Consider the following 27,975-nt stretch of genomic DNA (forward strand, 5'->3'; position numbering starts at 1 on the left):
CCACCTCCAGGCCCCGGAGGGGGGGCGTGAGCGCCGAGGTCCCGTGGGCGTGGCCCGCCCTGGCCCCGCCCCACCCCGGGGTCCGGAGCGCCGAGGCGGGGCACCGGGCCCGCAGTTTCGGGTGGAGCAGGTGTGGCCGCACCTCCCAGCCTGAGAGGCGGGCGGAGGGGCAGTGCGGGCGGCGGGCGGAGCGGAGCCGGCTCGGCCCCGCCCACTCTGGCTGGAGGGGCGGCCCGTTGGCCCCGCCCCTTGGCCCGAGCGGGGAGCCGAGGGCGGGCGGAGGCGTGGTCCTCGGGGCCGTAGCGCCCGCCCCTCCCGCTGGAGAAGGGCGCAGAGGGCGGCCCGGCAGCCGGTCAGTTCCCGCGCGTTCCGAGGCTCCGCAGACTCCCACCCGCACGACCTCGCAGCATGTCGGTAAAGAAGATTGCCATCTTCGGCGCCACCGGCAGGACCGGGCTCACCACGCTGGCGCAGGCGGTGCAAGCAGGCATGAGTTGGGGCGGGCGGGTGGGCGATGTCACGGGGTGCACGGGCAGAGCGCTAGGAAGGGACATCATGGGTCTGGCCGAGGTTGGGGCAGGCCATCAGTGCCTTGGGGTGTGAGAACCCAGAGGGCACCGTGTTAGAATGGGGGACGCTATGGGATCCAGTTTTATGCGTTCAAGGAGTAAGAATGGGCCCTGGGAGGCTGGGGACTCGTGACAAGTTTGAATACAGGCGCTTATGACTTGTGCTGTTACGGTGGTGGTGGTGGTGGTGGTGGCGGTGGTGGTGGTGGCGGTGGTGGTGGTGGTGGTGGTGGTGGTGGTGGTGGTGAGCACACCCAGAGAGGGCTTACTAAGCCTGGCCACGCTTGCCTCCCACACCTCCCTCTCTTCACACGTGTTAAATCCTCACAGCACTAAATGTGGGGTGGGATCTAGTATCACCTTACCTCACAGATTAGGAAACTGAGGCCAGGAGAGTGTCTTGCCCAAGGTCATACAGCTGGAGAGTGACAGTGCTGGGATTTGAACCCAGCCCATGCTCATAACCACCAAAAGCCCACTGGTTCTTGGCTTGGACACCAAGACTGGAGGTTGGAAAGTCTGGGGGGCAGGTGTGGGTTGCTGAGACCATCTAGTGGAGAGAGGGTCACAGAAACATGGGTGAAGACTTGGGGACCCCAAAAAGTCAGTGAGGCTGAATATTTAGAGTTGCCCCAGGAAAGGGCATAGTTGGGCAGCCTTCTGCTCCCACTGTCCAGACGTCACCAACACCCAGCTGGGCCTGAGACTTCCAGATATAGAGCCCCACCCTGGCAGGTCTTGGTGACTCTGAAGATACTGACTATCTGGGTGTCCCAAAAGGGTGGAGGCCACCAGGATCCCATTCTCTGCTGTCTCCTAGTCCAGCCCTCCTTGGCCCACTGCTCTCCCCCCTAGTTTGGATCTTGACTTGTGGGAGGGGAGAGACAAATTTGCTGATAAACAATTGTGGGGGAGGAAGTAAGAGGAGAAGTAAAGAAGTGCGGAGTCAATAGGGAAAAATAATTAAAGTGGGGGAGGGTAGAAGTGCTGAGTCACCCAGAGGATTTGGTTCCCATGTTACTACCTTTTCCTTAATCCTGAATTCCACTGAAGTCTGCTCATCCACCCTGCTGGTCACCATTAGAACAGCAGAATCGTGGGGAATTGTGAGCTGGGGCTTGGGAGGCCTTGCCTTCTCATCGAGGCTCTGACAAGACCCTGCACAGCTCAGAGCCTTGCTGTTGAATGAACTCGGTTTTTATTAACCCAGTGATTCTATGGGGCTGAGCTCTTAACAGGCCTGGACTCTGGTGCTCGCCTGCCCACATTCAAACCCCAACTCTGCCACTTAACCACCTGTATGGTCAAATGCCTTGTCCCACCTAGGTATTCGTTAAGTGGGGATGAAACTAGTAGCATTTGCCCTGGGGTCTTGTGATGATTAAATAATATAATATGTGGTAAGTGCCTACAACAGGGGTGGGCAAACTTTTTGACTCGAGGGCCACAATGGGTTCTTAAACTGGACCGGAGGGCCGGAACAAAAGCATGGATAGAGTGTTTGTGTGAACTAATATAAATTCAAAGTAAACATCATTACATAAAAGGGTACGGTCTTTATTTTCAATAGTTTTATTCATTTCAAACGGGCCGGATCTGGCCCGCGGGCCGTAGTTTGCCCACGGCTGGCCTAGAACCATGTCCAGCACATAGTTGGTGCTCAATAAGCATTCCTTAACTGAATGAACTTAGATCATGGCTGTGTGATCCTGGCCCAGTTACCTAAAATTGCCTCCGTTTCCCTCTCCTCCAAAGGCATTATAATAATACCTACCTTGTAAGGTTGTTGCAATCTGGTGCTTTTCAAACTGTGGGTCATAGTGAGTTCTACATATATGCAGTTGGTTACAACAGTATCTGAATGTATCACATGTTAAATATTGGTTTTATGGGTTTGTATATACAGGATTAGGCTGTGAAATATATTTTGTATTGAGGTTTCAGATAAAAAAAAAAAGCTTAAAAGGGGTATTATCTCTGAAACTTATTCTCAACTAGTTAGGAAAATACTATATATATGTTATGTACACTAAATATATTTATATACACACATATATAATTATGATAAGTATATTGTATATACATATATGCACACAGACATAGAGAAGGGTAAACTAAAAGCAATATGAAAATCTAGGTCTTGCAGCTTTTGTATAGGTCTGACTTTATTTCAAAATTAAAAAACAGAAAACTAGAGGTTTTTTTAAAAAAGGTTGGGAAATATCTTACAAATGCTCTTATCTTTGTAAAGGGTAAAATCTGTGAATTCTAAACTCATACTGTTTGGTATGGTATGGTAGCCACTAACTTATATTTAAATTTACTGGTAAATGTTGGTTGTGTTAAAAATGTTGGGAGGAAAACCCACATTTATCTGTGGAAAGAGCTTAGCACAGCACTTCTCAAACGTCACTAATCACCAATAATGTAGCATTGATGGGCACCCTCGTGCTGAGATCATGTGTCAAAGTTCTCACTGTCTGTGAGACCTTGTTCTCCCCCCCAAAATACCCACAGTTTACCCGGATCTGTCTTAACCAATCCCGTGGCAGTTAAGCAATGCCCACCTTGGCACGCAAAAGCCCTTGCTCCTCCCAGATGCATGTGAGGGCAGCACAGGTTTTGTGTCCTTCCCTTATGACAGGTGGTCACATGGGATGGGGACACTGGGGATTGTGGTCTTCACTTTCTTTTCTTTAAAAAAATGTATTCATTTTCCAGTTACAGTTGACATATAATATTAGTTTCAGGTATACAGCATAGTGAATAGACATTCCTATACCTTACAGAGTTGATGATCTTCACTTTCTAGAGAAGACTAAACGGGGTTTCCGGAGATTCCTCAGCCAGTAAGTGGCAGAACTAGAGTTTGAACCCCGGTCTTTGGGGCAGCAAAGCCTGTGCTTTTGTGTTTATAAATTGTCAGGGAGGTGGTGGCAAATATGGCACAGTCTGTGGACCCATAGGACCCTTGGTTTACTCCAGGTCAGCATAAGTAGGGCCGTGAAAGAGGAAGCACACGGGCTGGTGGGGCCTGTGGAGAGAGGGTGAAGGGTGTTCCAGGCGGAGGGGACAGCGCTTGCAAAGGCCAGGAGGCAGCATCATGGGTTTGAGGAACTGAAAGACATGCAGTGGTTGAAGAGGACAGTGGCCCCAGCACAGGGTGGAGAGGAAGACAGGCCAGATCCCGAATGGGCCTTAAAGGCAGCCATGATGACTTTATCTGAGGGCCCGGGTATCACAGGAGTGATATGAGCGGGGGCGGGGCCGGGGCACTTCTGTGGAAGGCTCTATCTGGCTCCCATGTGGAATATGGATTGGAGAAGGCGTGACAGTGGTCAGGAGAGCCTGGGAGGGTTACACCAGGCCAGGAAATAACATTGTGAGATGATAAACAGCCATTGTAAGGGAAAAAAAGGCATAGTAACAGCCAGCACCCATATAGCACTCATTCCTATGCCAGGCACTCTCCTCAACTTTTTATTTGTTTTAGTTTTGCATTTTTTTAAAATTTATCTTTATAGTTGAAAGTATTACAGATGTCCCCTTCCCCCCACAATTTACGCCTTCTAGCTCGCCCCCTGCCCCCAGGCCTTGTCTGTGACCATGGGTTATGCATATATGCATATAAGTTCTTTGGTTAATCTCTTCTCATCCACCTACCTCCACCTTCCCTCTGAGACTCGATAGTCTGTTCCATGTTTCTATGTCTCTGGATCTATTTTGTTCATCAGTTTATTTTGTTCTTTATGAATGAGATTATGTGATTTTTTAAAAATATGTTTTTATTGATTTTAGAGAGGAAGGGAGAGGGATAGAGAGATAGAAACATTGATTGGCTGCTTCCTGCATGTTCCCTACTGGAGATCGGGCCCAAAACCCAACCATATGCCCTGACCCAGAATTGAACTGGTAACCTCTTGGTTCATGGGTTCATGCTCAACCACTGAGCCACACCAGCTGGCATAGTTTTAGTTTTGTATTTTTATTAAGATACAATTCACACACCATACAATTCACCCCTTTAAAATATACAGTTCAGTCCAGCTGGCATGGCCCAGTGGTTGAACGTCGACTTATAAACTAGGAGGTCATGGTTCGATTCCCGGTCAGGACACATGCCCAGGTTGCAGGCTCAATCCCCAGTGTGGGGCATGCAGGAGGCAGCCAATCATTGATTCTCTTTCATCACTGATGTTTGTTTCTGTCTCTCTCTCCTTCTCCTTTCCTCTCTGAAATCAGTAAAAATATATTTTAAAAATGTTTTTGTTTAGAGCCAGAGGAAGGGAGAGGGAGAGAGAGAAACACTGATCTGCTGTATCCTGCACATCCCCCACTGGGGATGCAGCCTGAAACCCAGACACATACCCTGACTAGGAATCAGCCTGCGACTTCTCTCAGTGCATGGGATGAAGCCCAGCCACTAGGCCACAACGGCCAGGACCTAGGAATTCTTTTATACGTATATTCTAATACAAGTCCCTTACCTGAGATACAATTTGCAAACTTTTCTCCCACATTGTGTGTTGTCTTTTTACTTCCTGGCTGGTGTCCTTAGAAGCACATAAATATTTAATTTTGATGATGTGTCTATTTTTTCTTTTGTTGCTTGTGCTTTTGGTGTTGTAGCTAGGTGTCTAATATGTTTCTTCTAAGTGTTTTACAGTTTTAGCTCTTACATTTAGGTCTTCAATCGTTTTAAGTTAATTTTCATATATGGTATGAGGTAGGAATCCCAACTTCGTTCTTTTATATGTGGGCATCCAGTTGTCCTAGCACCATTTGTTGAAAAGACTGTTCTTTCCCCATTGAATGGTCTTGCACCTTTGTCAAAAATCAACTGTCTACATTGAGCTTTTAGTTCTATTTTTTTAACCTCTAAGCAATAGTGCTTTATTGATGAAATGTTCATTTCAATGGGTACAAAATGGCTGTGTAAATATTATTTAACCCTACAACAAATCTATAATGTAGAAACTATCATTTGTGTCACTTTACAAATGAAGGACCTAAGGCTCAAGGAGGGCAAGTGAATTGCCCAATGTCATTCAGCTAGCTAGTGGTAAGGCTGGAATTCAGGCCGAGGGTTACTTTGAGAACTAAATATGTAAGAGAGTTAATATTTGTAAGACACTTGGCACCTGGCACATAGTGAGTGCTCTATACATATTATTTATCATTATCATCATCATTGCCCAGAGTGTAAATCTCCCACTGTTTGTTTTTGAAATGATGATGACAGATATCAAAAGAAATGGAACAAATTCATTGTTTTTCCTCTTCCTTTATTATTTTCAGAGTAAGAGATTAATCCTCTGATAGGTGATGACCAATGAGGTTTCTTTGTTAGTATCATTATGAACTCACAGATTTCTATATATTTGATGTGTTTCTATTGAGTTCATGGCCCCATCATTTAAGCACTGCCTTCCCAGCGGGCAGGGCATACTCCAGGCTCATCTTGCCCATCCCCAGCCCACCAGCCATTTCTCAAGGAGCTGCAGTTCAGTTTTCAGGAGAATGATATATAGAGGCTGACTCAGGCTGCTATAAGAAAATTGAGTGACTTAAACAACATACATGCATTTCTCATAGTTCTGGAGCCTGGGAAGTCCAAGATCAAGGTACCAACAGATGTGGTTTCTGGTGAGAACCTTCTTCCAGGCTTGCAGATGTCTTTCTTATGTGATGGAGAGAGAGCTCTGGTTTATCTTCCTCTCCCTCTAAAGACACTAATCCCATCATGGGGCCCACACTCATGACCTCATCTAAACCTACTTACCTCTAAACACCATCACTTTGGGGGTTAGGGCTTCAACATGTGAATTTTGGGGGGACATATCAGTCCATAACAGAGCCCACCATTAATCATTTTATTTTTTTACTAGAGGCCTGGTGCATGAAATTCGTGCACAGGTAGGGTCCCTAGGCCTGGCCGGCAATCAGGACTGATTGGGGCCTTCCTTCATTCCACACTTCCTCCTGGTAGTCAGCACATGTCATAGCAAGCAATCAAACTCCTGGTCTCCCCGTTAAACTCCCCAGGTGACAATTTGCATATTAGCCTTTTATAGTGATACTAGAGGTCCGGTGCACAAAAATTTGTGCACTCGGGCGGGGGTGGGGGGGGGCGTCTCTCAGCCCGGCCTGTGCCCTCTTGCAGTCTGGGACCCCTCGGAGGATGTCCACCTGCAGGCTTAGTCCCGTTCCCCGGGGGAGCAGGCCTAAGATGGCAGTCAGACATCCCTCTGGCAGCCTGGGAGCCCTTGGGTGATGTCCACTTGCCAGTGGGGAGCAGGCCTAAGCTGCAGTCGGACATCCTTAGTGCTGCTGAGGAGGCAGGAGAGGCTTCCGCCACCACCACTGTGCTGGCAGCCATCAGCCTGGCTTGTGGCTGAGCAGAGCTCCCCCTGTGGGAACTCACTGACCACCAGGGGGCAGCTCCTGCATTGAGCGTCTGCCCCCTGGTGGTCAGTGTGTGTCATAGTGACCAGTCATTCCCAGTCCTTCTGCTGTTAGGGTTAATTTGCATATTACCCTTTTATTATATAGGATAGAGGCCTGGTGCACAGGTGGGGGCCAGCTGGTTTGCCCTAAAGGGTGTCCTGGATCAGGGTGGGGTCCCGCTGGGGTGCCTAGCCAGCCCGGGTGAGGGGCTGAGGGCTGTTTTCAGGTTGGCCATACCCCTTCAGGGTGGAGATTCCCACTGGGGTGCCTGGCCAGCATTGGTGAGGGGCTGATGGCTTTTTGCAGGCTGGCCAAGCGCCCCAGTGGGGACCTTCACCCCATGGGGGTGTAGCCAGCCTGGGTGAGGGGCTGAGGGTCGTTTTCAGGCTGCCCACAGTCCCTTCAGGGTGGGGGTCCCCGCTGGGGTGCCTGGCCAGCCTGGGTGAGGGGCTCAGGGCTGTTTTTAGGCTGGCCACGGCCGGGGGCTGGAAGCAGGTATCTGGGATTTATTTATCTTCTATAATTGAAACTTTGTAGCCTTGAGCGGAGCTCAGGGCCGGCAGGGCAGGCGGGAAGCTTGGCTTCCTCCATTGCCGGGGGCAACCCAAGCCTCCTGCTCGCTCCAGCTCTGTGACTGCCGCCATCTTATTTGGGTTAATTTGCATATTTGCTCCTGATTGGCTGATGGGCGTGGCTTGTGGATGTAGCAGAGGTACATCAATTTGCATGTTGCTCTTTTATGAGATTAGATAGATATCACCATTTGCAATAAACTCAAACACAAAACGTCTTTTGTCATTGTTTAAAAAAAGGATAATTATGTTGTGAACTTTAAAATGGGTTTGTATGTGGGGAAGGGAGACACGAGTTATCAAAAATTCTTTTGGGAGGAAGCATACCAAGGCAATGTTCAAAATCTTTAATGACCGCTAAGGCAGGACCTTGCCCTGCAGAAATAAGGCCTGGGGGACCAATCCCGGCACTGGGCAACCTTTAGGCAACTCATGTCTTCCTCTGTGCCTCAGTTTCTTCCAGGACTATGGATGCCAGTGTGATGCCAGTCATTAACTCTTCAGTTGCCAGAGGGTGGAGAAGTCTGGGGGGGCTCAGGGAGGCCATTGGAGGCATCAGTGCAGGTTATTTATGAACCGGCATGAAGGAATGGCCCAATTTTAACAACTACCTCAATATCAACTGCCGGTATGCCAGCAAAAATGTTTAGCGGCCCCTGCCTCAGAACAGGGGACCAGAAGGATGCATTGGAGGGTTCATGGTATCCTCCAGGAGCCCAGGAGTGCCAGCCCGAGAGCCTACTGACCTGCCTCTCTGCCCTTCTTTGCCCACAGGTTATGAGGTGACAGTGCTGGTGCGGGACTCCTCCAGGTTGCCCTCGGAGGGGCCCCAGCCAGCCCACGTGGTAGTGGGCGATGTTCGGCAGGCAGCTGACGTGGACAAGACTGTGGCTGGGCAGGACGCTGTCATCGTGCTGTTGGGCACCGGCAATGACCTCAGTACTCGGCCCCCCCTCTGCCCACGGCCCCCGCCTGCACCTCGGCCCCCAGCACCACCCCCACCCCCTGCCCCACCTCTGCCACCCCCACCACCGCCGCCACCCACCAGTGACAGCCACTCTCTGTCCCCTCTAAGGTCCTACCACAGTGATGTCCGAGGGTGCCCAGAACATTGTGGCGGCCATGAAGGCCCATGGTGTGGACAAGGTCGTGGCCTGCACCTCGGGTGGGTGGTGGGGTCACAGGGATGGGGCTGAAGGGGGGGGGGGGGTAAATGGCAGCCCGAAGGCCTTTGCAAGGTGGCATTGGAGCCATCCCAAGCTACTGGGCATTTATTGAGCACCAGTTGTGTGCCTGAACCTTGCTGTGAGATGCCAGGGACATAGTGATGACCAAAACAGCCCTGGGCCTTACACTCACGTATCTCACAGATGACAGGGAAATGGTAAACAGAGCAGTCATCAAACAGTGACAGGCCACAACTGTCAAGGTCGCGACTGGGGGGAGGCAGCCAAAGCAGAGAAGTCAGACCCAGGATGGGGGCCCAGGCAGAGAGGTCAAGGCCAGGATAGCGGGGAGCCCAGAGGAGGCACCTAACACAGTCTGAGGTGAGGTTAAGGAGGGTTCTAGGGGAAGTGACAGAGCTGTGGATACACAGACCACATCTCTACCTTCACAGAACTCTCCATTTATGGGGAGATGGGCACTGAAAAAGCAGTTGCCCCAAAGAATCCAAACTGAAGGCTGCAGGGTACATAACAGGAGCAGTTAATGCTAACAGGTAGCTTTTATTGAGCACTTGTGTGCCAGGCACCATGTGCGTGCCTTAGAGATGAATGCCACTTCATCCTCACAAAACTCTTCTGAGTGCCCTCGTGGTGGCACATGGCAGGTGCTCAGTAAGCAGAGGCTGTTGTCTCCCTTGTCGCTAAGGGAGTGGAGGCCCACGGCTTACCCAAGTTCACACAGCCTGTGGCTGCAGAGCTGGCGTGTGAGACCTGGCTGCCTTATCTCCACCAGCCGCTTTCCTCACCCCAGTGCCTCCCAGAAAGGGAAGTGACGTGAGGGAGGGCTGCATGGTAAGACAGCGGGACTCTGGGCGGAGGGATCACCCGGTTGTGAAGGCTATGAGGCCAGAGTGTGGCTTCAGCAGAGCTAGTGAAGGGGAGAGTGGTGAGGTCAGAGGGCTGACGGGACCTGTGAGCCCTGATGGGCATTTGCATTTACCCTGAGTGAGATGGAGCCAGGGATGAGCTCCAACCCCTCTGGGCGTTCACAGGCCGCTTCTGGCTGCATTCGGGGAACAGATTGTGAGGGCAGAGGCAGGGAGGACAGCAGACAGAAGCAGGTGGGGTGGGAAGTGGTCAGCTCTTATGTGGCCTATGAGAGAGACATTTTGAGCCTGCAGCAACTGGAAGGCAGCGGTGAGCCCCTGTGGGATTTTGTCCTGACACAAAACTGGCAGGCTGCGGTCCTGGCCAGGCTGTCCTGCCTTAGCTGACCCTACCCTGTGTCCTCCCAGCCTTCCTGCTATGGGACCCAGCCAAGGTGCCCCCACGACTACAGGATGTGACCGATGACCACATCCGGATGCACAAGGTGCTGCAGGATTCGGGTCTGAAGTACGTGGCCGTGATGCCGCCCCACATAGGTGAGTGGGGCCAAGACCCAGCAGCAACGCCGCCACCAGCCTGCCCCCTCCTGTCCTCTGGGGACATCTACCAGGCCTTGCCTGGCTCGCCTAAAATTGCCAACCTTCCCCTCCACACTTCCTGTCCTCTTTCCTGCTTGTTTTATCCTCCTTTCTAACACATTTTTCTGTTATCTCTGTTGAACAAACCATTCTCGTTTATTATGACTCAGTACCTAGAGCTGACTAGGCTCAGGGAGGCTCCCACCTGAGGTTGCTCAGTTGCAGGAAAGCTTCCTCCCAGACACGCTGGTGGTTGATGCAACCCATATGCAGCCTCCCCTAAAGTCAGATCTCAGTGCTGCTGCCGCCACATTCTGTTTATTGGAAGCAAGTTCCTAGGACAGGCCCAGATTCAAAGGAAGGGGGCTTATATTCACTACAGGCCATCATTTCTTATTTATTGTGTGCCTCCCTCACTAGGGTGTCCACTGTATGGAGGAACGGATCTTGTCTTGGTTAGATCACAGCTGTGTTCCTAGTGCCTAGATCAGGACCTGGCATACAGTAGACGCTCAGTCAACATTTGTTGGGTGAACTAATACAGGGGAACCTCCTCTCATGATGGTGTTGTGGAGGGAACCAGTAAGCTGCACCTGTGCCCTCTTTCCCCTACCGGGTCTGGAGTCCACACTGAGAGACAGAGCCAGACACGGGGAGAGAGCCGTTCGTTCAACGGACACCTCTGGCACTTGAACTGTGGCCCTGGCCACCATGACGAGCACTGGCAATAGAGCCTCTCCTCTCATGAGGCTTACATTTCTAGTGGGGGAGATAAAACCCCGCAGGGGATCACAGCTGCCTTCCAGTTGCTTTAGGCTCAAAATGTCTCTCTCAGGCCACATAAGAGCTGGATATTACTGGCGGGCAGTGCTACAGTGAGTGAAGAAACAAACACAGTAAAGGGAGTAGTAATGGTGGCCGTTAGGAAGCGTAGGCTCTCTAAGGAGGTGGCTTCATGCATTGAGGGAGAGAGGACTGGGATAAGGGAACAGCGATGAGGAGACCCAAAGGCCCGACCTGGAGGAATAGTTCTGCTTCACACTCTGCTTTCTGGGGCCCCTGACAGGAGTGAGGGATGACATACCCTAGAGCAGTGGTTCTCAACCTTCCTCATGCCGCAACCCTTTAATACAGTTCCTCATGTTGTGGTGACCCCCAACCATAAAATTATTTTCGTTGCTACTTCATAACTGTAATTTTGCTACTGTTATGAATCGTAATGTAAATATCTGATATGCAGGATGTATTTTCATTGTTACAAATTGAACATAATTAAAGCATAGCGATTAATCACAAAAACAATATGTAATTATAGATGTGTTTTCCGATGGTCTTAGGCGACCCCTGTGAAAGGGTTGTTCGACCCCCCAAAGGAGTCGCAACCCACAGGTTGAGAACCGCTGCTCTAGAGGGTCAAGTAAGGTTCGGTGTTTAGATTCAATTAAGGGATTGTATCAGGACCCTATAGAGACCAAGGTCCTGAGCTTTGAATCAGCGGAGAAGCTGCCTAGTGGAGAATCTGGGTGAAAACTCCAGCCCTGGGCCTCTGAGTCTCAAATTCCTCATCTGTAGACAGGGCTCATATTACTTCTTGACCTGCTAGGTTTAAAGTAAGTGCTCGGAGAGATCATGCCTAAAAGTTATTTTAACACAGAGTACTTTTCAAAGTTGACCAATGTCTGCAACTCAAGAAAATTAACATGAACTCTATCATACCATTTAGTATCTATGTCATATTCAAATTTCCCCAATTGTCAAAAAATATCTTCTTAAACTCCCCCCACCCCCAAACCAGGGTCCAATTGAGGCTCACTCATTGTGATTAGTTGCTATGTTATCTTAAATGTGAAACAGTCCCTCGTATCTTTTTTTTTAAATGTTTCTTGTAACATGAACGAGGCCTGGTGTCTTTTTAAATGCCCCATGTTCTGGATTTCTGGTTATGTTCTCACAGATGCAAATTAAACATTTTTGGTAGGAATGCCATGAGGGTAAGGGTGTGTGTTTCTTAGTGCACATGATTCCAGGTTGTCCCTGTACTGGTATGCTGCCTTTGATCCCTAAATTAAGTTGGTCACTGGCAGGTGTTTTGTTGGTTTTTTTAAAAAAATTATTGACCTGGGAAAACAACCTTTCTCAGAGAGGTGGTCCTGTTTAAAACACATAGCGTTAAAAGTGAGAGCAAACATATGAAGAACAGTATGCCATATACGCCAGGTCCCTTGAAACATCCCTGCAGCGACTGCGTCAAGCAGCAACGGTGGATCGGCTTCCAGCACCCAGACGTTAGTCTCTGACAATCATTTTCTGTAACCCATCCTGGTCTCTAATCTCATCTATAAAATGTGGGTGTTCAAAGTTCCTTCCAACTCATAGTTTTTGATAATATACAATTAGTCAAAATATATATAAGAAGGTAAGAAGTTGAGTTGGTTTATTTTTTATCAATTTTGCATTTATAGTTCCAAACGTTTTATATAGTTGAGAAATACACGAATTAAAATGGCACTGTTTTTTGTTTTTGTTTTTCTCTCTGTCAAATGCACCCGGATTTGTACCTGAACCATCCACAGGCATAGAATGGCAGTTTTATTTTCAATTATTTTAGGATGAGCAGTACAATGTGAGCTCAGCTTATAACCACTGCATTACAGACATAGGCAGAATGCTCGTCCTTTACCGTCTCACTATTATCCACACACAAATGCAACAGAAATAAAACCAAAACAACTCTCAGGCAGCGAAAGGAAACATTCACTATGAAGTTTTCAAAGAGGAGCAAGTAGAGAGGCAAAGGAGAGGCAGTTAACACGAGGGCGCTGCCAGCTGCCGTGCGTCCACATGCGTTACACTGACCTGCTGCAACTCACTGGTGAAGTACATGTAAGCCATGGCCACGCAGACACACTGCAGGAACACTGTGAAGGTCAGGATCAGCCAGCACCTCAGCCCAGGACTGGACTTCTCTGGGGCCATTACTGCAGTCATGGTCTGTCCGCAACAAACCACAAGGCAGCAGTAACTTTTTCAGGGTTGCACTAGAAATATATACAGGGTGAGGAAGCCAGGATCAGGGTGGAACTCTTCAGTGAAAATGAAACTGAAGCATGCTGGGGCGGCCTGGCTGGCTTGGCTCAGTGGCTGAGCATTTACACATGATCCAGGAGATCACGATTTGATTCCAGATCAGGGCACATGCCGGGTTGTGGGCTCCATCCCCAGTGTGGGGTGTCCAGGAGGCAGACAATTGACAATTCTTTCTCATCATTGATGTTTCTCTCTCTTTCTCTCCCTTTCCCTTCCTCTCTGAAATCAATAAATATATATTTTTTAAAAAATTATTATAATGCAGCCACTAGATGCCCTGTAATTGCCAGGTCATGCCTGTCTGCTGTCTCCATGTCTAAGAAAGACGGAGTTGTACCCCTGGTATCAGGACACTGACTCCATATTCACAAAGTCAGAGAAATGTGTTTTTCCACTGCCTATGAAATACAGTCCCATGCCTGGGCCATGTCACTCAGCCCTTCCAGAGGGGTCCAGAGATAGGAAAGCATCCAGATGGAGACACCCAGGGAAAATCTAGCCTTTGCCACTTGAAAGTGACTTTCTCTCTCCAAGATCCAATGTCCCCACTTATAAAATAGAATTAACAAATAGTTCCTAGCCCATTCTCTGCTGTATTTCTCCCCATCTAACATACTGTGTATTGTACTTTCTTATTAGTTGTCTTTAGCTAGCAAGTGTCTACATGCTGACAGCAGGAATTTCTGTTTTGTCCCTTGCTGGGGACCCAGCACCTGACACATAATAGGTCATCAGAATTTGTCAGATTAATTAAATAAAGGGTATAGATTAGTGCTCTGCGCATGAGAAGGGTTTCACATAACATGGCTCTTAATACCATTCTGGCTGGGCGCACTGTAGGCCCCTGGGCCACCATTGTAGTGATCACATGTTGGGGAACTGAGAAAGAACATCTTTACTTGCCCCTCATCTTTATTTTGCAGGGGACCAGCCACTGACCGGGGCCTACACAGTGACCCTGGATGGAAGGGGACCCTCAAGGGTCATCTCCAAACATGACCTAGGCCACTTCATGCTGCACTGCCTCACCACCGACGAGTATGACGGGCACAGGACCTACCCTTCCCACCAGTATGACTAGGGCTCTGTCCCTGTCCAGAGGACAGCGTCCTGGAGAATGTGGAACCCAGGAAGGCAGCAATAAAGCTTGAGCCAAGAGCTTCAGAGTATGCTAGAAGTTCCAACTCTGGCTTTGGGTATCTCAGTGTCTCTGTCTGCCTTGTGTGTAAGGTTCTCTGGGTATTCCTTCATTTCCTCAGTTGCAGTTTACTGTTCTGCACCCGGCCCTCTGTGGGGACCTAGTGGGGACTGTGAGGACCCGGTGGTGACCAAGATAGCTGTGAGCTTTGCCTTCACATATCTCAGTCTGAAGTGACAGCCCACAGTGGCCAGGGCTCTGAGGGAGGAAGCACAGTGGGCTGTGGGAACCCAGAGGGGATACGTGACCTAACTTGGGGGCTCTGTTGAAGAGGGGAGGTCCTGCCTGAAACCCGGTTTGGTAAGAATGAGCCAGGAGAAGGTCCTAAGGCATGACGGCTTCTGGGCAGAAGGAAGCACATGAGCAAAGGGAAGGAGGCTGGTGAGCAGACGAGGAGCTACAGTTAATAATACTTTCCTCAGCGGTGAGGAGCAGGCAGCCCAACAGGCTGTTCCGTGGATGCTAAATTGTGCAGAGTCATTGTAAAAAGTTTAAGCTATATCCTGAGGTTTTATGCAAGGACTGGAACAGGGGAGAAGTAGGGAGAGGGAACAGTCAGGTTTGGGCTTTATAAAGCTTCCCTTGGCTATTGTGTGAAGGTGGGTGGGAGGGGGACAAGAGTGGAAGCTGGGAGCCCAGGGGGACCAGGCAGAAACCTTGAGGGGAAGAGAGTGGGCAGAGCCTGAGTGGACCGGCCATGAGGGAGGGAAAGGTGGCAACCTGGACGACACAGGGCTGTACCCTGGGGACCAGGTTAACATGGGGCCTCCCTGAGATGAGGATCCTGGAGGAGGGGCAGGTTTGGGAGGCAGGAGGGGGAAGAGTTGTCCCTTCTTAATCATGTCCCCATGGAGTCTACTGTCCCTGCCTTTATCCCCCAGTGACACCTTTCCCAGGCCCAAGTGAGAGCTGCTCCTCTCTTCCTGCCTCCAGCCTCTTCCCAGCTCCCACGCAACACCTCACCCCCACCTCCATCACTCACAAAATCCATTCCAGTCTTACTCGGCATCTGCAAACAGCAGGATGACTTGGTTGTCAAATTCCAACCAGAGAGAACTGGTCTGGGGTAGCCTGGAGGAAACTGCCTCCCCGCCTCTTGGTGAAAACGTGTGTGTGTGGGGTGCGGGGGGGGGGGGGGGGAGTGCACTACTTGTTCAAACTTTCTGGGCACTGGCACTCTGCATTCCTGCCCTCTATTTCATTCTGCCACATTGTCTGGGCATTTAACAAACTTTCACTGGATGCCTGCTTGTGTCCAGCCCTCTGCTAGGTGTTGTGCTGACCATACAGTTGGTGAGCAAGATAACCTTGGTACCTATCCTCAGGGAGTCCACAGTCCAGGGAAAGGATGAGGGTTTCAATGGGGAAAACAGGATACTGTGAGAATCAATCCACCCTGGAGCATCAGGGAGGGCTTCCAGGAAGAGGAAACCTTTGACATGATTTCTGATGAGAGGCAGCCTGGGAGTTGAGGGTCTATTTTCAGAATGGGAAACAAGTTGAAAGGTCCAGAAACCTTTTTCTTTTCAATTCGTTCTTAAAATGTATCTTTATTGTTGAAAGAATTACAAATGTTCTTTCATTCTTTTTTATTGATTTATCCAGAAATATTTTTAAAGTTAATTTTTATTGAGGTAACTGGTTATTCCATTATGTAAATTTCAGGTGTACATTACAATTCAATACCTGTATCCTGTCTGGTGTGCTCATCATCAAAAGTCTAGCTTCCATCCTTACCATATATTTGACCCCCTTTAATTCTCCCCTTTGAGTACTTGCTATGTAGCTGTCATTGCTGTAGGCACTGGGGATAAAGGAAAGAAACGAGCAAAATCTCTGGGTCCATGGTGGTGGAGGGACCGGAAAACGATTCAAAACCAAACTGGTGTGGCAGGAAGGTGGGGAGCAAGGAGTGTGCCCCGGGCCAGACCGTGAAGGGCTTTGTGGCGAAAATGAGCAGTTTGGACTCTGTACCCCGGGTAGCGGGGAGCCGCGAACCCGTCTCCCCAGCGCAGGTGCCATCCGGGGAGAGGCAGGACGGGCGTCAGGGGGACGGGGACGGACGGCCGCCAGGAGCCCCGCTGAAGGGTCCCGAAGAGTGAGGGGTGGAGAGGTGACGTGCGGAGAGGGGCAGGAGGACAGGGGCAGCGAAAGGGGGCTGCGATCGCCCAGGCAACGTACGCCGCGCGAAACCATTGGCTGGCCTTCGGCGGCGGATCCTCCCCGCAGCGCCCGACCTCGGACTCCGGTTCGCGGCCCCGGCCTGCTGTGAAGGGCTTCGGCGAGCAGCGCTGACGACGTGCGAGCGAGGACCGCCGCTGATGGGGAGGAAGCGGCTTCGGTGTCCCCGTCCCCCGCCCCCCTGCAGCCGCGGCCCCGCCCCCTGGGCAGTCGGAATTCTTTAAAAGGTCTCGGGCGCCAGAGCAGGGAGGGCGGGGCGTCCGTCTCCGGGTGACAGGGTTGGCTCCGCCCAGCCAGTCCGCGCCCGCGGCGGGCAGGATTCCAGCCAATCGCGGCTCGCGGCCCGGCTCGGGGCGGAGCTGGGTGAGCCGGAGGCCAGAGCGAGAGGACCCCGGGCGGCGAGCGAGGCCCCTGCCCACCGCTGGAGGGTCGCAAAGCTGCGGGTGTGCCAGGAGTGAGCCTGGCAGCCGAGGTGAGGGGCGGCTGCCTGGCCGGAGACCTGCCTTGGGTTGGGGGAGGGGGGGGCGCACACCGAGAGTCGCGGAGGCGGACTCTGGGTGGGAGTGGGGAGCGCAGGTTCAGAGTGACTGATAGGGTTTGGGGATCGGAGACTGAATTTGAAATCTTGGACTGGAGGCGAAGTTGGTGGGGCAGGATCTTCAAGTGGAGGGAGTTTGAAGCTGGGACCTGCGGTATTTGGAGAAGCGAGAGAACCAGGGAAGGAACTTTTGGGGCAGGGAATCTGGAGATTGGGACAGTTCCGGGCTCCCTGACGGGTTGAATTCGAGGGTCTGGTGTTCTGGAGAAGGTGGGAGGGGTTGGGGCTGGGATCCCCGGCACTTGGAGAAGCGAGAGAACCAGGGGCAAGCCGTCTTGGTTTCCCAGACGCAGTGGCGGAGAGAGGGTTCTGGGGAGAGTCCTGTGTTCAGATCTTGGAGCCGGGGGGTGAGGGGGCTCTGGAGGTGAAGTGGAGAGTTTGCTTGAAAGACAGGAGAATAGGCGAAAGGTCTCAAAATTGAGAGACCTAGTGTCCCAAACGGAGTGGATGGGAGAGCATTTGTAGTCTTTGAACGATGTGTTGGCGCCTGGGTCCCTGGACGCGAGAGCAGTTTGGGGGAAGACTCCAGGGCCTTCTGGGGCCCGAAAGATCGGAAGAAAGCGATGTTAGAGCTGCAGCCTGGGTGGGGGAGGGGTGTTCCGGGCGCGGAGCTCTGACCCGCAGCCCTGGAGGCAGCGGAGGGCGGGGCCCTGCAGGCGCCGGGCCGCTGAACGTCCGGGTTCCCTTCCCCCACCCGCTCCGGGCGTCAGTGCGCATGCCCTGGGGAGGGTGGGGGAGGTTCTTCCTGTGGCGTGCGGAGCTCCCTGGGGATGGCAGTGCACGCTCGAGTCTACGTGTGTACCTGGCGGCTATTGGCCCACATTTCCCAGAAGCCCTAGGACCACGTTGGGGCGTGGCTGGCTGCTGAAGGGCGCTCCGTGAAGGGGGCGGGGCCTGCACAGGACCGAGGTCTGGTTGGGTAGGTCGGGAGGGGTGGGGCTTGGCGTGAATCGAGTTCTAGCAAGTTTTTCTACGGCTACGGGGCCTCACGGAGGGGGAAGCAGAAGGCGGGGGCGGAGGGAAGGAGGAAGGAGCCTTCTCTCCGGTTGGGAGCGCTCAGTCAGTTAGGAGAACATCGTGGACAGAAATAGACTCTGAAAGAAGAGGCTTGACAAATAGGTGAGGTGCCCAAACAGGGCTCCCGGTGGCTTGAATATAGTAGCACTCAGTAAGTAAAATTATTGAATTAATAAATGACAACTCTTGTTCAGTGAGCATTTCCTGTGTGGTGAGCCCCGTGCATGTCACACGTGGGGTCTCCTTGACGATGTGGTGAGAATTTTTACAATCCCCATTTCATAGGTGAGGAAACTGATGCCCAGAGAGGTCATGTCACATCACGTCCCAAAATCGCACAGGTGAGCGGTGTGAAAGGCAGAATTCAAAGCGAGGGTTCCCTGCCTCCAGCCTAGGTCTCTGTGTTCCACACCTGTCTGGTATGTGTCACCTTTGGAGAAATGAGCGTTGTAGAAGCCCTGACCGGGTAGCTCAGTGGGTTAGAGCGTCACCCCCATACACCAAGGTTGAACTGAAGGTTTGAACGCTTAAATAAGTGGAACAACAAACCAATGTTTCTCTCTCCCTCTGCCCCTTCCTCTCTAAAATCAATCAGTAATTTTTTTTTAATGAGTACTGTGGAAAGAATAGCTTTAAGGCTCAAAGGAACCTGAGTTGGGATACTGATCTTGCAAATGAGGAAACTGTTTCAAGAAGGAAAACTCACTATTCTGGGCGACCCAGGCAAGTAAGTGGGATTCAAACCCAGCTATGCCAGGTCTTATTTTTCTTAGTCACGTAAGAAATGGGATTCCTACCATCTCTATTTATTTTGTAGAGGCAAAAACTGAAGTTCAGATCATTAAAAATCAACAACAACCATGCAGGAGATTCAGGATTTGAACTACTAGCCCTACTGTGTCTGACTGGCCCCTCCCTTTCCACAGGGCACCATGGTAGGAGGCTTGAAGAGGAAACACTCCGACTTGGAGGAAGAAGAGGAGGAGAAGTGGGACTGGGGTCCAGCAGGCCTTCGAAGCTACCAGCAAGCCCTGCTCCGAATTTCCCTGGACAAAGTTCAGCGGAGCCTCGGCCCCCGAGCACCGAGCCTCCGAAGGCACGTCCTCATCCATAACACCCTCCAGCAGCTTCAGGCCGCGCTTTGTCTGGCTCCAGCACCTGCCTTGCCCCCTGAGCCCCTTTTCCTGGGTGAGGAGGACTTCTCCTTGTCAACCACCATTGGCTCTATTCTCAGGGAGCTAGAGACTTCCATGGACGAGACCGAGACCCCTCAGAATCCAGTGGCTCCCCCGGGTCCCCAGAATGAAGAGCTGCCCCAGCCTGATCCAGTCTTCTTAGAAGCTCTGAGCTCTCGGTACCTGGGGGACTCAGGTCTGGATGATTTTTTTCTGGACATTGACACATCCACTGTGGAGAAGGAGCCTGCACTGGCCCCACCGGAGCCTCCTCACAACTTCTTCTGTACCCCAGGGTCCTGGGAGTGGAATGAACTAGATCACATCATGGAAATCATTCTGGGATCCTAAAACTTGGATGATTGAAGGGTGCTCCCTCCACATCTCAGCCTCAGTGGGCTGGATCCCTGAGTGCATGTGCGTGCGTGCGTGCGTGCGTGCGTGCGTGTGTGCGTGTGTGTGTGTGTGTTGGTGGAGGCTTTAAGCAGTGGCTGGCCTCCTTTCCTCCCATATCAGGGTTCCATAAACTGTATTGCGCACGTGCGTGCGTGTGTGTCTGGTTACCGAAGCCTTCTGTGAAGGTGGGTCTTCCTGAATTAATTTATCTGTTCCAAATGCCTTAATGAGACTCTGTTTCTAGGAGTCTGATTTCCCACTGCCACATTTCTTCTGCCTTCTCCTCCAGTTCTTACTCCTTTTGTGACCACTGGGCCTCAGGGAAGATAAGCTGGGCCTGTCAAAGAATGACTGAGAAGCTGCCTCTTGTACCTGGAAGGAGTAGGAGGGGCCGGCCTCCTCCCCCAAGGCTGAACCCCACCTCCTTGGCAGGACCCAGTCCCAGCAGCCTCCTGATGTTAACCAGGCCGGACCACGTGCAATAGGTGGAAACCAAACTGCTCCGTGCCGCGTTATTTAAAAGAAAGGCGGGTTTTGTGGTGGTTTGGGGGTGGGGTAGGGGGGAGGTTTTAATTGTAATTATTATTTTTTTTTTAATAAAAGTATTTTGGGCCGAAACCGGTTTGGCTCAGTGGATAGAGCGTCGGCCTGCGGACTGAAGGGTCCCGGGTTCAATTCCGGTCAAGGGCATGTACCTCGGTTGCGGGCACGTCCCCGGTAGGAGATGTGCAGGAGGCGGCTGATCGATGTTTCTCTCCCATCGATGTTTCTAACTCTCTATCTCTCTCTCCCTTCCTCTCTGTAAAAAATCAATAAAATATATTAAAAAAAAAAAAAAAGTATTTTGGAAGGGATGGTATTGCCTAAAGTTTGTAAACAGTGGGTCAATGGGAGGTACCTGGTAAGTTCCTAGACACCTGTACCCCTTCCCTGTCAAAGCTGGGGCAGGTATACCATTAAATGTAACATTTATTGAGTGCTTGTTAGAGCACTGTTCTACCCACTTTATTTGAATTGAGTCATTAAATCTTCACAGTTATAGAAGTAGATACTATAATCACGTTGACTGTAGGAGGAACCTGAGGTCCAGAGGCCAAGTCACTTGTTCAGGGTCACACAACTAGTAAGAGCAGGGATTTAGGACTCAAACTCCATACACCTCCAGAGCCTGGCCCTTCACTAGCTCCTTGGTAGATTTAGACTCCCCAGCCACATGGGTAGACACAGATGGAGAAACTGAGTCACATGAATTATATGTCAAAAGATAAGGCTTATCCTGGCTAGCTTGCTCCGTGGTTAGAGCGTCAGCCTGCACACTGGAGGGTTGTGGGTTTGATCCCAGTCCAGGGCACGTACCTGGGTTGCAGGTCCGAACCCTGCCCCCCATGTCACATATATGTTTTCCCCTCTCCCCCTTTCCCCTCCCTTCCACTCTAAAATCAATGGAAAAAATATCCTCACTCCTTGAGTGAGAATTAAAAAAAAAAAAGAAGCCTGGCCAGTGTGGCTCAGTGGTTGAGCATCAACCTAAGAACCAGCAGATTCTGGTTCAATTCCTGGTCAGGGCACATACCTGGTTGCAGGCTTGATCCCCAGTGTGGGGCATGCAGGAGGCAGCTGATCAATGGTTCTCTCAGTGATGTTTCTCTCCCTCTCCCTTCCTCTCTGAAATCAATAATAATAATATACATACATATGTAATATATATAAAAGATAAGACTTTCTGGCACTTAAATGTCAACCCTTTCATTGTCTGAAATGTGCTGCTGAGGCCCAGAGGAGAAAAAATACTGTTTAGCCCGGGCTAAAGTTATGGTTCTAAGGACTTACTTGGGAGGTACAAGCCCAGGCTGGTGAGCGTGAGGGAAAAAGACCAGGGAAGATACATGTGATAGCATTGCTACTGCACTGGCTATGCCTCCACGAAGTCTTGACGTGCAGCAAGTGAGTTTACACCGCTTTAGGGACTTTTCTGAAAGGGTTGCAAGGAGGAACCACACTGGTGTAGTCCACAGGCAAGGAAAAGGGGAATTTTGCCTGTGCTTTCTGACTTAAAAGCCAGGTTCTCACCCTGAGAGGGGCATTGCATCTAACCTGAAAGCAGTGGGGTAACTAATAGGTGGGTGCCGGGTCTTACCTTAACCTTTCAGTGACCTCTCACACAGAATAAAACCCCAACTTCACAAACGCCTGTGAGACCTGACAATCTTGCTCCTAACTTGCCCACTTTCCCTTTCCTCCCTCCCCTCCCCTCCAGCCATTTTGGTCTCTTTTCATCCCAAACTCATTTTGACCCTGGGGCCTCTGCATTGCTGTTAACTCCCCAGAGGATGCTTCTCAGAGAGGCCTTCCCTGAGTTCATGTCCAGATGCACCAACACCCATCATATTCTGTTTGACTTTCTTAGTAGCACCCTCCCAATCTCCAGTTACTCATTACCTGTTTGTGGTTAGCCTCCTGGCCCACTGGAAAATCAGAGAAAGGGGTTTTGTCGGTCTTAGTCCAGCTGTCTCCTGGTGCATAGAACTATGCTTGGCATAGGTGGGCACTCTAAAAAATTATTTTTGCTATTGTTGAAAAAAATAAACTCCTGACTCTGCTAGGGCCAACGCTCCCTCCCACTTCTCAGAACCCATCTCCTCAACGCTCCTCACTCCTATGCTCCAGCCGCATCCTTCTCTGCCATCCTGCACACATACCCGCGTGTCCCAACCTCGGGACCTGAAGTAATACTTGCCCCATTGAGCCACCCTGCAAAGTGTGTAAAAGGGGGCCTGTGCACACTAAGGATTCCAGCTTCAAAATGGCTCAGATTTATTGAGTGGCCACTGTGGGCCTGGCCCTGTTCCTGGCACGTGAGTAAAAGGGGCAGTTCCTGCTTTCATAAAGCATTGTAGTGGGGGGAGGCTGAAATGAACGCACAGTACGCAACCGTAAGGTCTGTCAGGTGGTGATAAATGTTAGGGAAGCAGCATGAATGTGATGGCGGCGTCACTATGTCAGGAGGCATCAGTGAAAAGGTGTGATTTGAGTAAAGACCTGAAGGAGGTGAGAAGTGAGCCAAGTGAATGGGGGGGGGGGGGGGCACCTAATCCCGGCAGGGGAAACAGCCAGTGCAGAGGTGCCCAGGTCAGAGCGTGATGGAGAGTTTGGGGACCCTGAGGAGGTCAGTGTGGCTGGAGCAGAGCGAGCAAGGGGGAGAGTACTAGGAGTTGAGGGGGACTAATCGTGGGTAGGGTCTGTGGGAGGCCCACAGGATGGACGTGAGCTTTATCCTGAGATGGAAGCCATGGATGGGACAGTCATGAACAGAGGGACAACCAGCTCTGACTCACTTTTAAACAGTCTCTTTAAATGTCATAACGATAACCACAGTAAGATCAATAGCACCCAACTTTACAGATAAATAAACTGAGGCTCGGGGAGGACCAGCTCCTGCCCTGTTCAAAGAACTGGAGAGAGAAGGGGAAGGCTGGCCCAGCGGAGAGAGCACCGGGTCCCTGGGGGCAGAGTCCACGTTCTCTAACCCTCCCCCGCCCCGCCATCTCTCGGCGGGGCATGGGCCGCGGCCACCTCCGGGCGTGGCCAGGGAGGCCAGGTCCTACCCACTGTTCACCCCCCTCCCTGGGCTGGCCACGGCGGGATACCCCGGGCAGCGGCAGCCAGGAGCCCGCCCGGCGCCTCCTCCTCCCCAGAGGCCGGCGGAGGGAGGAGGGGGGAGGGGGGAGGGGGACGGGCGCTCCTCCTATTCCCCTCCCTCCCCAGCTGGCAGAGGCTCCTCCCAGGCCTGCAGGGCCCGGTGACTTCGCTTCTGGTTTCATTTCTCAAGGCCCCACCGCTCTCCTTCTCCCTTCCCCCAGCCCTTTGAATTCCAGCTCCTTCTCCACTTTCTGTCTCAGCTCCAAGGTCACCGCCTCAGGGAGGCTCTCCCTCTCCCGGGCCACCTGGCTACAGACACGTCTCCCCAGCCTCTCCATGAATGCCATCCTATTTGTCTGCCTGAGGTCACTGAATGGAAGCAGAGATCATCTTAATCATTTATTTGTTTTCCAGGGTCTTCTCATCCTGCTCAGAATGAAAAACAATGGTCCAGAGAGTGCTCTGAAGGGCCTGAACACTTATCTGCTCCTCCAGGCAGCGTACAACCCAGCTACCCTGGTCCCACTGCCTGGCCAACAGCAAGCACACTCCCACTTCCAGGCTTTTGCACAGACTCTTCCCGCAGAGCCTTACTACCTCTCCTCCATGTCACCTCTTTTCATATTTCTTTCTCCACCCTCTCTCCTAATCCATAAGAAGTGAGACCTTGTGAGCCTTACCCACTGCTGTATCCCCATCATCAACAACAGTGCTCACCACATAGTAGGTATTCAGTAAACACACATTAATCAAATGACTCCTGTGAGCTCTTCCTCAGTATATGAGCTGGAGCAAGCCTCTGAGCTTCCTCCCCCCTCACCCAAAAACATAGGTTATGGGCAAAATTATAAAAATTTGCCTTGTGAGGGGGCCTGGTTCTAAGTAGCACTGTACCCTCTTTTTTTTTTTTAATCCTCACCCGAGGATATTTTTCCATTGATTCTTAGAGAGAGTGGAACAGAGAGGAAGAGACAGAGAGAAACATCAATGTGAGAGAGACACATGGATTGGTTGCCTCCTGCACTTATCCTTGACCAAGGCCCAGGCGGGGGAGGAGCCTGCCACCGTGGTACATGCCCTTGACTACAATCAAACCCAGGACCCTTCGGTCCGCAGGCCAACGCTCTACCCACTGAGCCAAACCGGCTAGGGCTGTACCCTCCTTTTATTATGAAAATCTTCAAGCACATAGAAAATATTTTTTTTAGAAAGTATGTATTCAGAGCACTTGAATACCCTTCCATCTAGATTTCATTGTTAACACTTTAAGTTTTCCTTATCTGCATATATACATTTCTTTTGCTGAACCACTGGAGAGTAAATTGCATGACACTCTACCCCTAATAGCTCAGCAGGCATCTCTTAAGATTAAGGACACATTTGCCCTGGCCCCATAGTTCAGTTGGTTGGAGCTTATCCCCTTACATCAAGGTTGTGGGTTCGATCCCAGGTCAGGGCACATATAAGAATCAAGTAGCCGAAACCGGTTTGGCTCAGTGGATAGAGCGTCGGCCTGCGGACTGAAAGGTCCCAGGTTCGATTCCGGTCAAGGGCATGTACCTGGGTTGCGGGCACATCCCCGGTGGGGGATGTGCAGGAGGCGGCTGGTCGATGTTTCTCTCTCATCGATGTTTCTGACTCTCTATCTCTCTCTCTTCCTCTCTGTAAAAAATCAATAAAATATATTAAAAAAAAAAAAAAAAGAATCAAGTAATGATAGTGTAAGGAGCCTCTGGGACAACTTCAAGTGTACCAACATTCGCATTATGGGGGTACCAGAAGGAGAAGAGAGACAGCAAGGTTTGGAAAACCTATGTGAAGAAATAATGACAGAAAATTTTCCCTACCTAGCAACATATAGAAAACACCTGGCGAAAGACATAATAGACTTGTAAGTATAGGAGGCACAGAGTCCTAAACAAGAGAAACCCAAAGAGGCCCACACCAAGACACATCATAATTAAAATGCCAAAGGTTAAAGACAATGAGAGAATCTTAAAAGCAGCAAGAGAAAAGCAGTTAGTAAGAAGAAGCAGAAGCAGAAGCGGAAGCAGCAGAAGAAGAAAATGAACAATAAGATGGCAATAAATACATATCTGTCAACAATTTAATCTAAAAATCAAGATAAATAAACAAGAAATCTAATGAACAAAATAAACTGATGAATAAAATAGAACCAGAGGCATGGAAACATGGAACAAACTGACGAATCTCAGAGGGAAGTGGGAAGGAGGCCAGTTAGAGGTTAACTGTATATGCATTACCTATGGATACACAAGAGGGTGGTGAAGGCTTGGAATAGGGTAATGGGGGGAAAAAGAAAGACATCTGTAATACCCTCAACAACAGAGATCTTTTTATTAAAAAAAAGAATCAAGCAATGAATGCATGGAAGGGCGGAACAACAAATCAGTCTCTCTCTCTCTCTCTCAAAATCAATAATTTTTTTAAAAGTTAAAAAAAGAGTCCTAGTTGGTTTGGCTCAGTAAATATAGTGTCAGCCTGCTGATGGAAGGGTCCCGGGTTCAATTCTGGTCAAGGGCACATGCCCAGGTTACAAACTTGACCCCCAGTTGGGGGTGTGCAGCCGATCAATGATTCTCTCTCATCATTGATGTTTCTATCTCTCTCTTCCTCTCTAAAATCAATAAAAATGTATTTTAAAAAAAAAGAATCAACCAATGAATGCATGGATAGATGGAACAACAAATGGGCGTTTCTCTCCTTTACTCTCTCTTAAATCAATCAATAAAAAAAAATTAAAATGAGATTAAGGACACTCACCTACCAACCACAATACTAGTCCACATCTAAGGAAATTTTGTAATATGATGTACTATAAGTCAATATTCCAATTTCCCCAAAAATATCTTTTATAGTTGTTTCCCCCTCCCTTCTGCCTCAAGTCAGGATTCAGTGAAGGTTCACATGCTCATTTGGTTGTACGGAACAAATTATATAGTGCCTTTTATTCTGGAACATCCTCCCCAATCTCATTAATCCCTTTTTGTATTTTCTTAAAATTGAATTTTTGGTGGGCTGGCCCAGTTGAATCCTGCATTCTGTATTTGTCTGACTATGTTTCTGTTTCCTATAAGCTGAAGTTTGGGTCTGGAGGCTGGGTGAGATTCAGTTTATGCACTCTAACAGGAGACTCCACAGAGAACGTTGTGTACTTCCTATGCATCACATCAGGTGGCACCAGTGTCGGGGTGTCCCACTGTGATGCATGCAGAGTCTCGTTACCTGATTAAAGTGGTGAGCACCACATCTCCACATCATAAAAAGGCATTTCCTTCTTTGCAGTGAGCAAGGAACCTGGGCAGTGATGCTTCGGAGCTGCCTGCCTAGATCCCGCTCCCCACTAACCTTTCACCCGAAGCTCTGAGCATCCATTGATAATCGTGGTTTGAATCAACTAGTATAGTTAGCATTTTTAAAAATTTATTTTCAATTACCATTGACATACAATATTCTATTATTTAAAATGTACAACATAGTGATTAGATATTTATATACCTTACAAAATGATCACCACAATAGGTCTAGTACTCATCTGACCCCATACGTAGTGATTACAGGATTATTGACTATGTTCCTTATGCTATACTTTACCTCCTGTGACTAATTTTATAACTGGCAGTTTGTATTTCTTGGTCCCCTTTACCTTTTTTGCCCATCCCACCCCCCCTCCCATCTGGTAACCATCAATTTGTTCTCTGTATCCATGGGTTTCTGTTTTGTTTTATTTGTTTTGTTTTGAGATTCAATATATAAGTGAAATCATATGGTCCTTATTTTTCTCTGACTTATTTTACTTAGTATAATACCCTCTAGGTCTATCCATGCTATTGCAAATCTCAAGATTTCATTATTTTTTATGGTTGAGTAATATTCCATTGTGTATATTGAGACAGACAGCAAAACTCAGATCATGATAGTTCACTAGATAGAAATGATCCAATAACTTGTGCTGGTATTTTGGGTCTCAGGATGCTGAACATGTTTTGTGCTGGTACTAATGTCTGATATAATTCTATATTCACAAACATGCCTGTTACCCAGAGGCAAGTATTTTTTAAATGGCATTTTTTATTTCAGAAGGCGGTCAGACATGCTACAGAAATAACTGAAGTTTTATTTACCAGTCCATGTGAACTATTGATTCCTCTTGAAATTGTAACATATGTACTCCTATGTCAGTGTGTTTAGACTTTCAAGTATTTTAACTCATTTCTGGAAATGTAACATGTTTATAAACCTCTTGATTTCTAGCAACATATAGAAAACACCTGCTACTAAAAACACCTCACAAATTCTACTTGCTGTCAGCCATGGCTGGTATTCTGTCATTAGAGAATACACAGCAATATCTGATATGTTGCAAGCCTTCATAATAGCTTGAACTTTAAAAAGTTGTATCTGATGGATGTAAATTTGCCTCCCAGTTCACTTAGTGTCAAG

At 49.7% G+C, this 27,975-nt stretch overlaps 2 protein-coding genes across 6 annotated transcripts; both read left to right on the forward strand.

Moving 5' to 3' along the window:
• The first annotated feature begins 293 nt into the window (after positions 1-293).
• On the forward strand, positions 294-14,496 carry BLVRB (biliverdin reductase B). The gene is made up of 5 exons (XM_036346504.1): positions 294-487; positions 8,363-8,527; positions 8,664-8,753; positions 10,050-10,178; positions 14,231-14,496. The coding sequence occupies exons 1-5, from the start codon at positions 409-411 to the stop codon at positions 14,386-14,388; spliced, it is 621 nt and encodes a 206-aa protein (XP_036202397.1). The 5' UTR covers positions 294-408; the 3' UTR covers positions 14,389-14,496.
• Positions 14,497-16,923: 2,427 nt separating this feature from the next.
• Positions 16,924-20,482, forward strand: SERTAD3 (SERTA domain containing 3). Of its 5 annotated transcripts, none has more exons than XM_036346626.1 (3): positions 16,925-17,158; positions 18,587-18,642; positions 19,228-20,480. In XM_036346626.1, the coding sequence occupies exon 3, from the start codon at positions 19,234-19,236 to the stop codon at positions 19,825-19,827; it is 594 nt and encodes a 197-aa protein (XP_036202519.1). In that variant the 5' UTR covers positions 16,925-17,158; positions 18,587-18,642; positions 19,228-19,233; the 3' UTR covers positions 19,828-20,480. The 5 variants fall into 5 exon arrangements, 4 of the variants coding, with proteins under 4 accessions (XP_036202521.1, XP_036202519.1, XP_036202518.1 ...); XR_004973680.1 differs by lacking the exon at positions 18,587-18,642 and having other exon boundaries at positions 16,927-17,158; positions 19,228-20,057; positions 20,162-20,482; XM_036346627.1 differs by lacking the exon at positions 16,925-17,158 and adding an exon at positions 17,221-18,452.
• The last annotated feature ends 7,493 nt before the right edge of the window (positions 20,483-27,975 follow it).

The sequence above is a fragment of the Myotis myotis genome, unplaced genomic scaffold (genome assembly GCF_014108235.1).
Source record: "Myotis myotis isolate mMyoMyo1 unplaced genomic scaffold, mMyoMyo1.p scaffold_m19_p_19, whole genome shotgun sequence".
Classification (NCBI taxonomy): Eukaryota; Metazoa; Chordata; class Mammalia; order Chiroptera; family Vespertilionidae; genus Myotis; species Myotis myotis.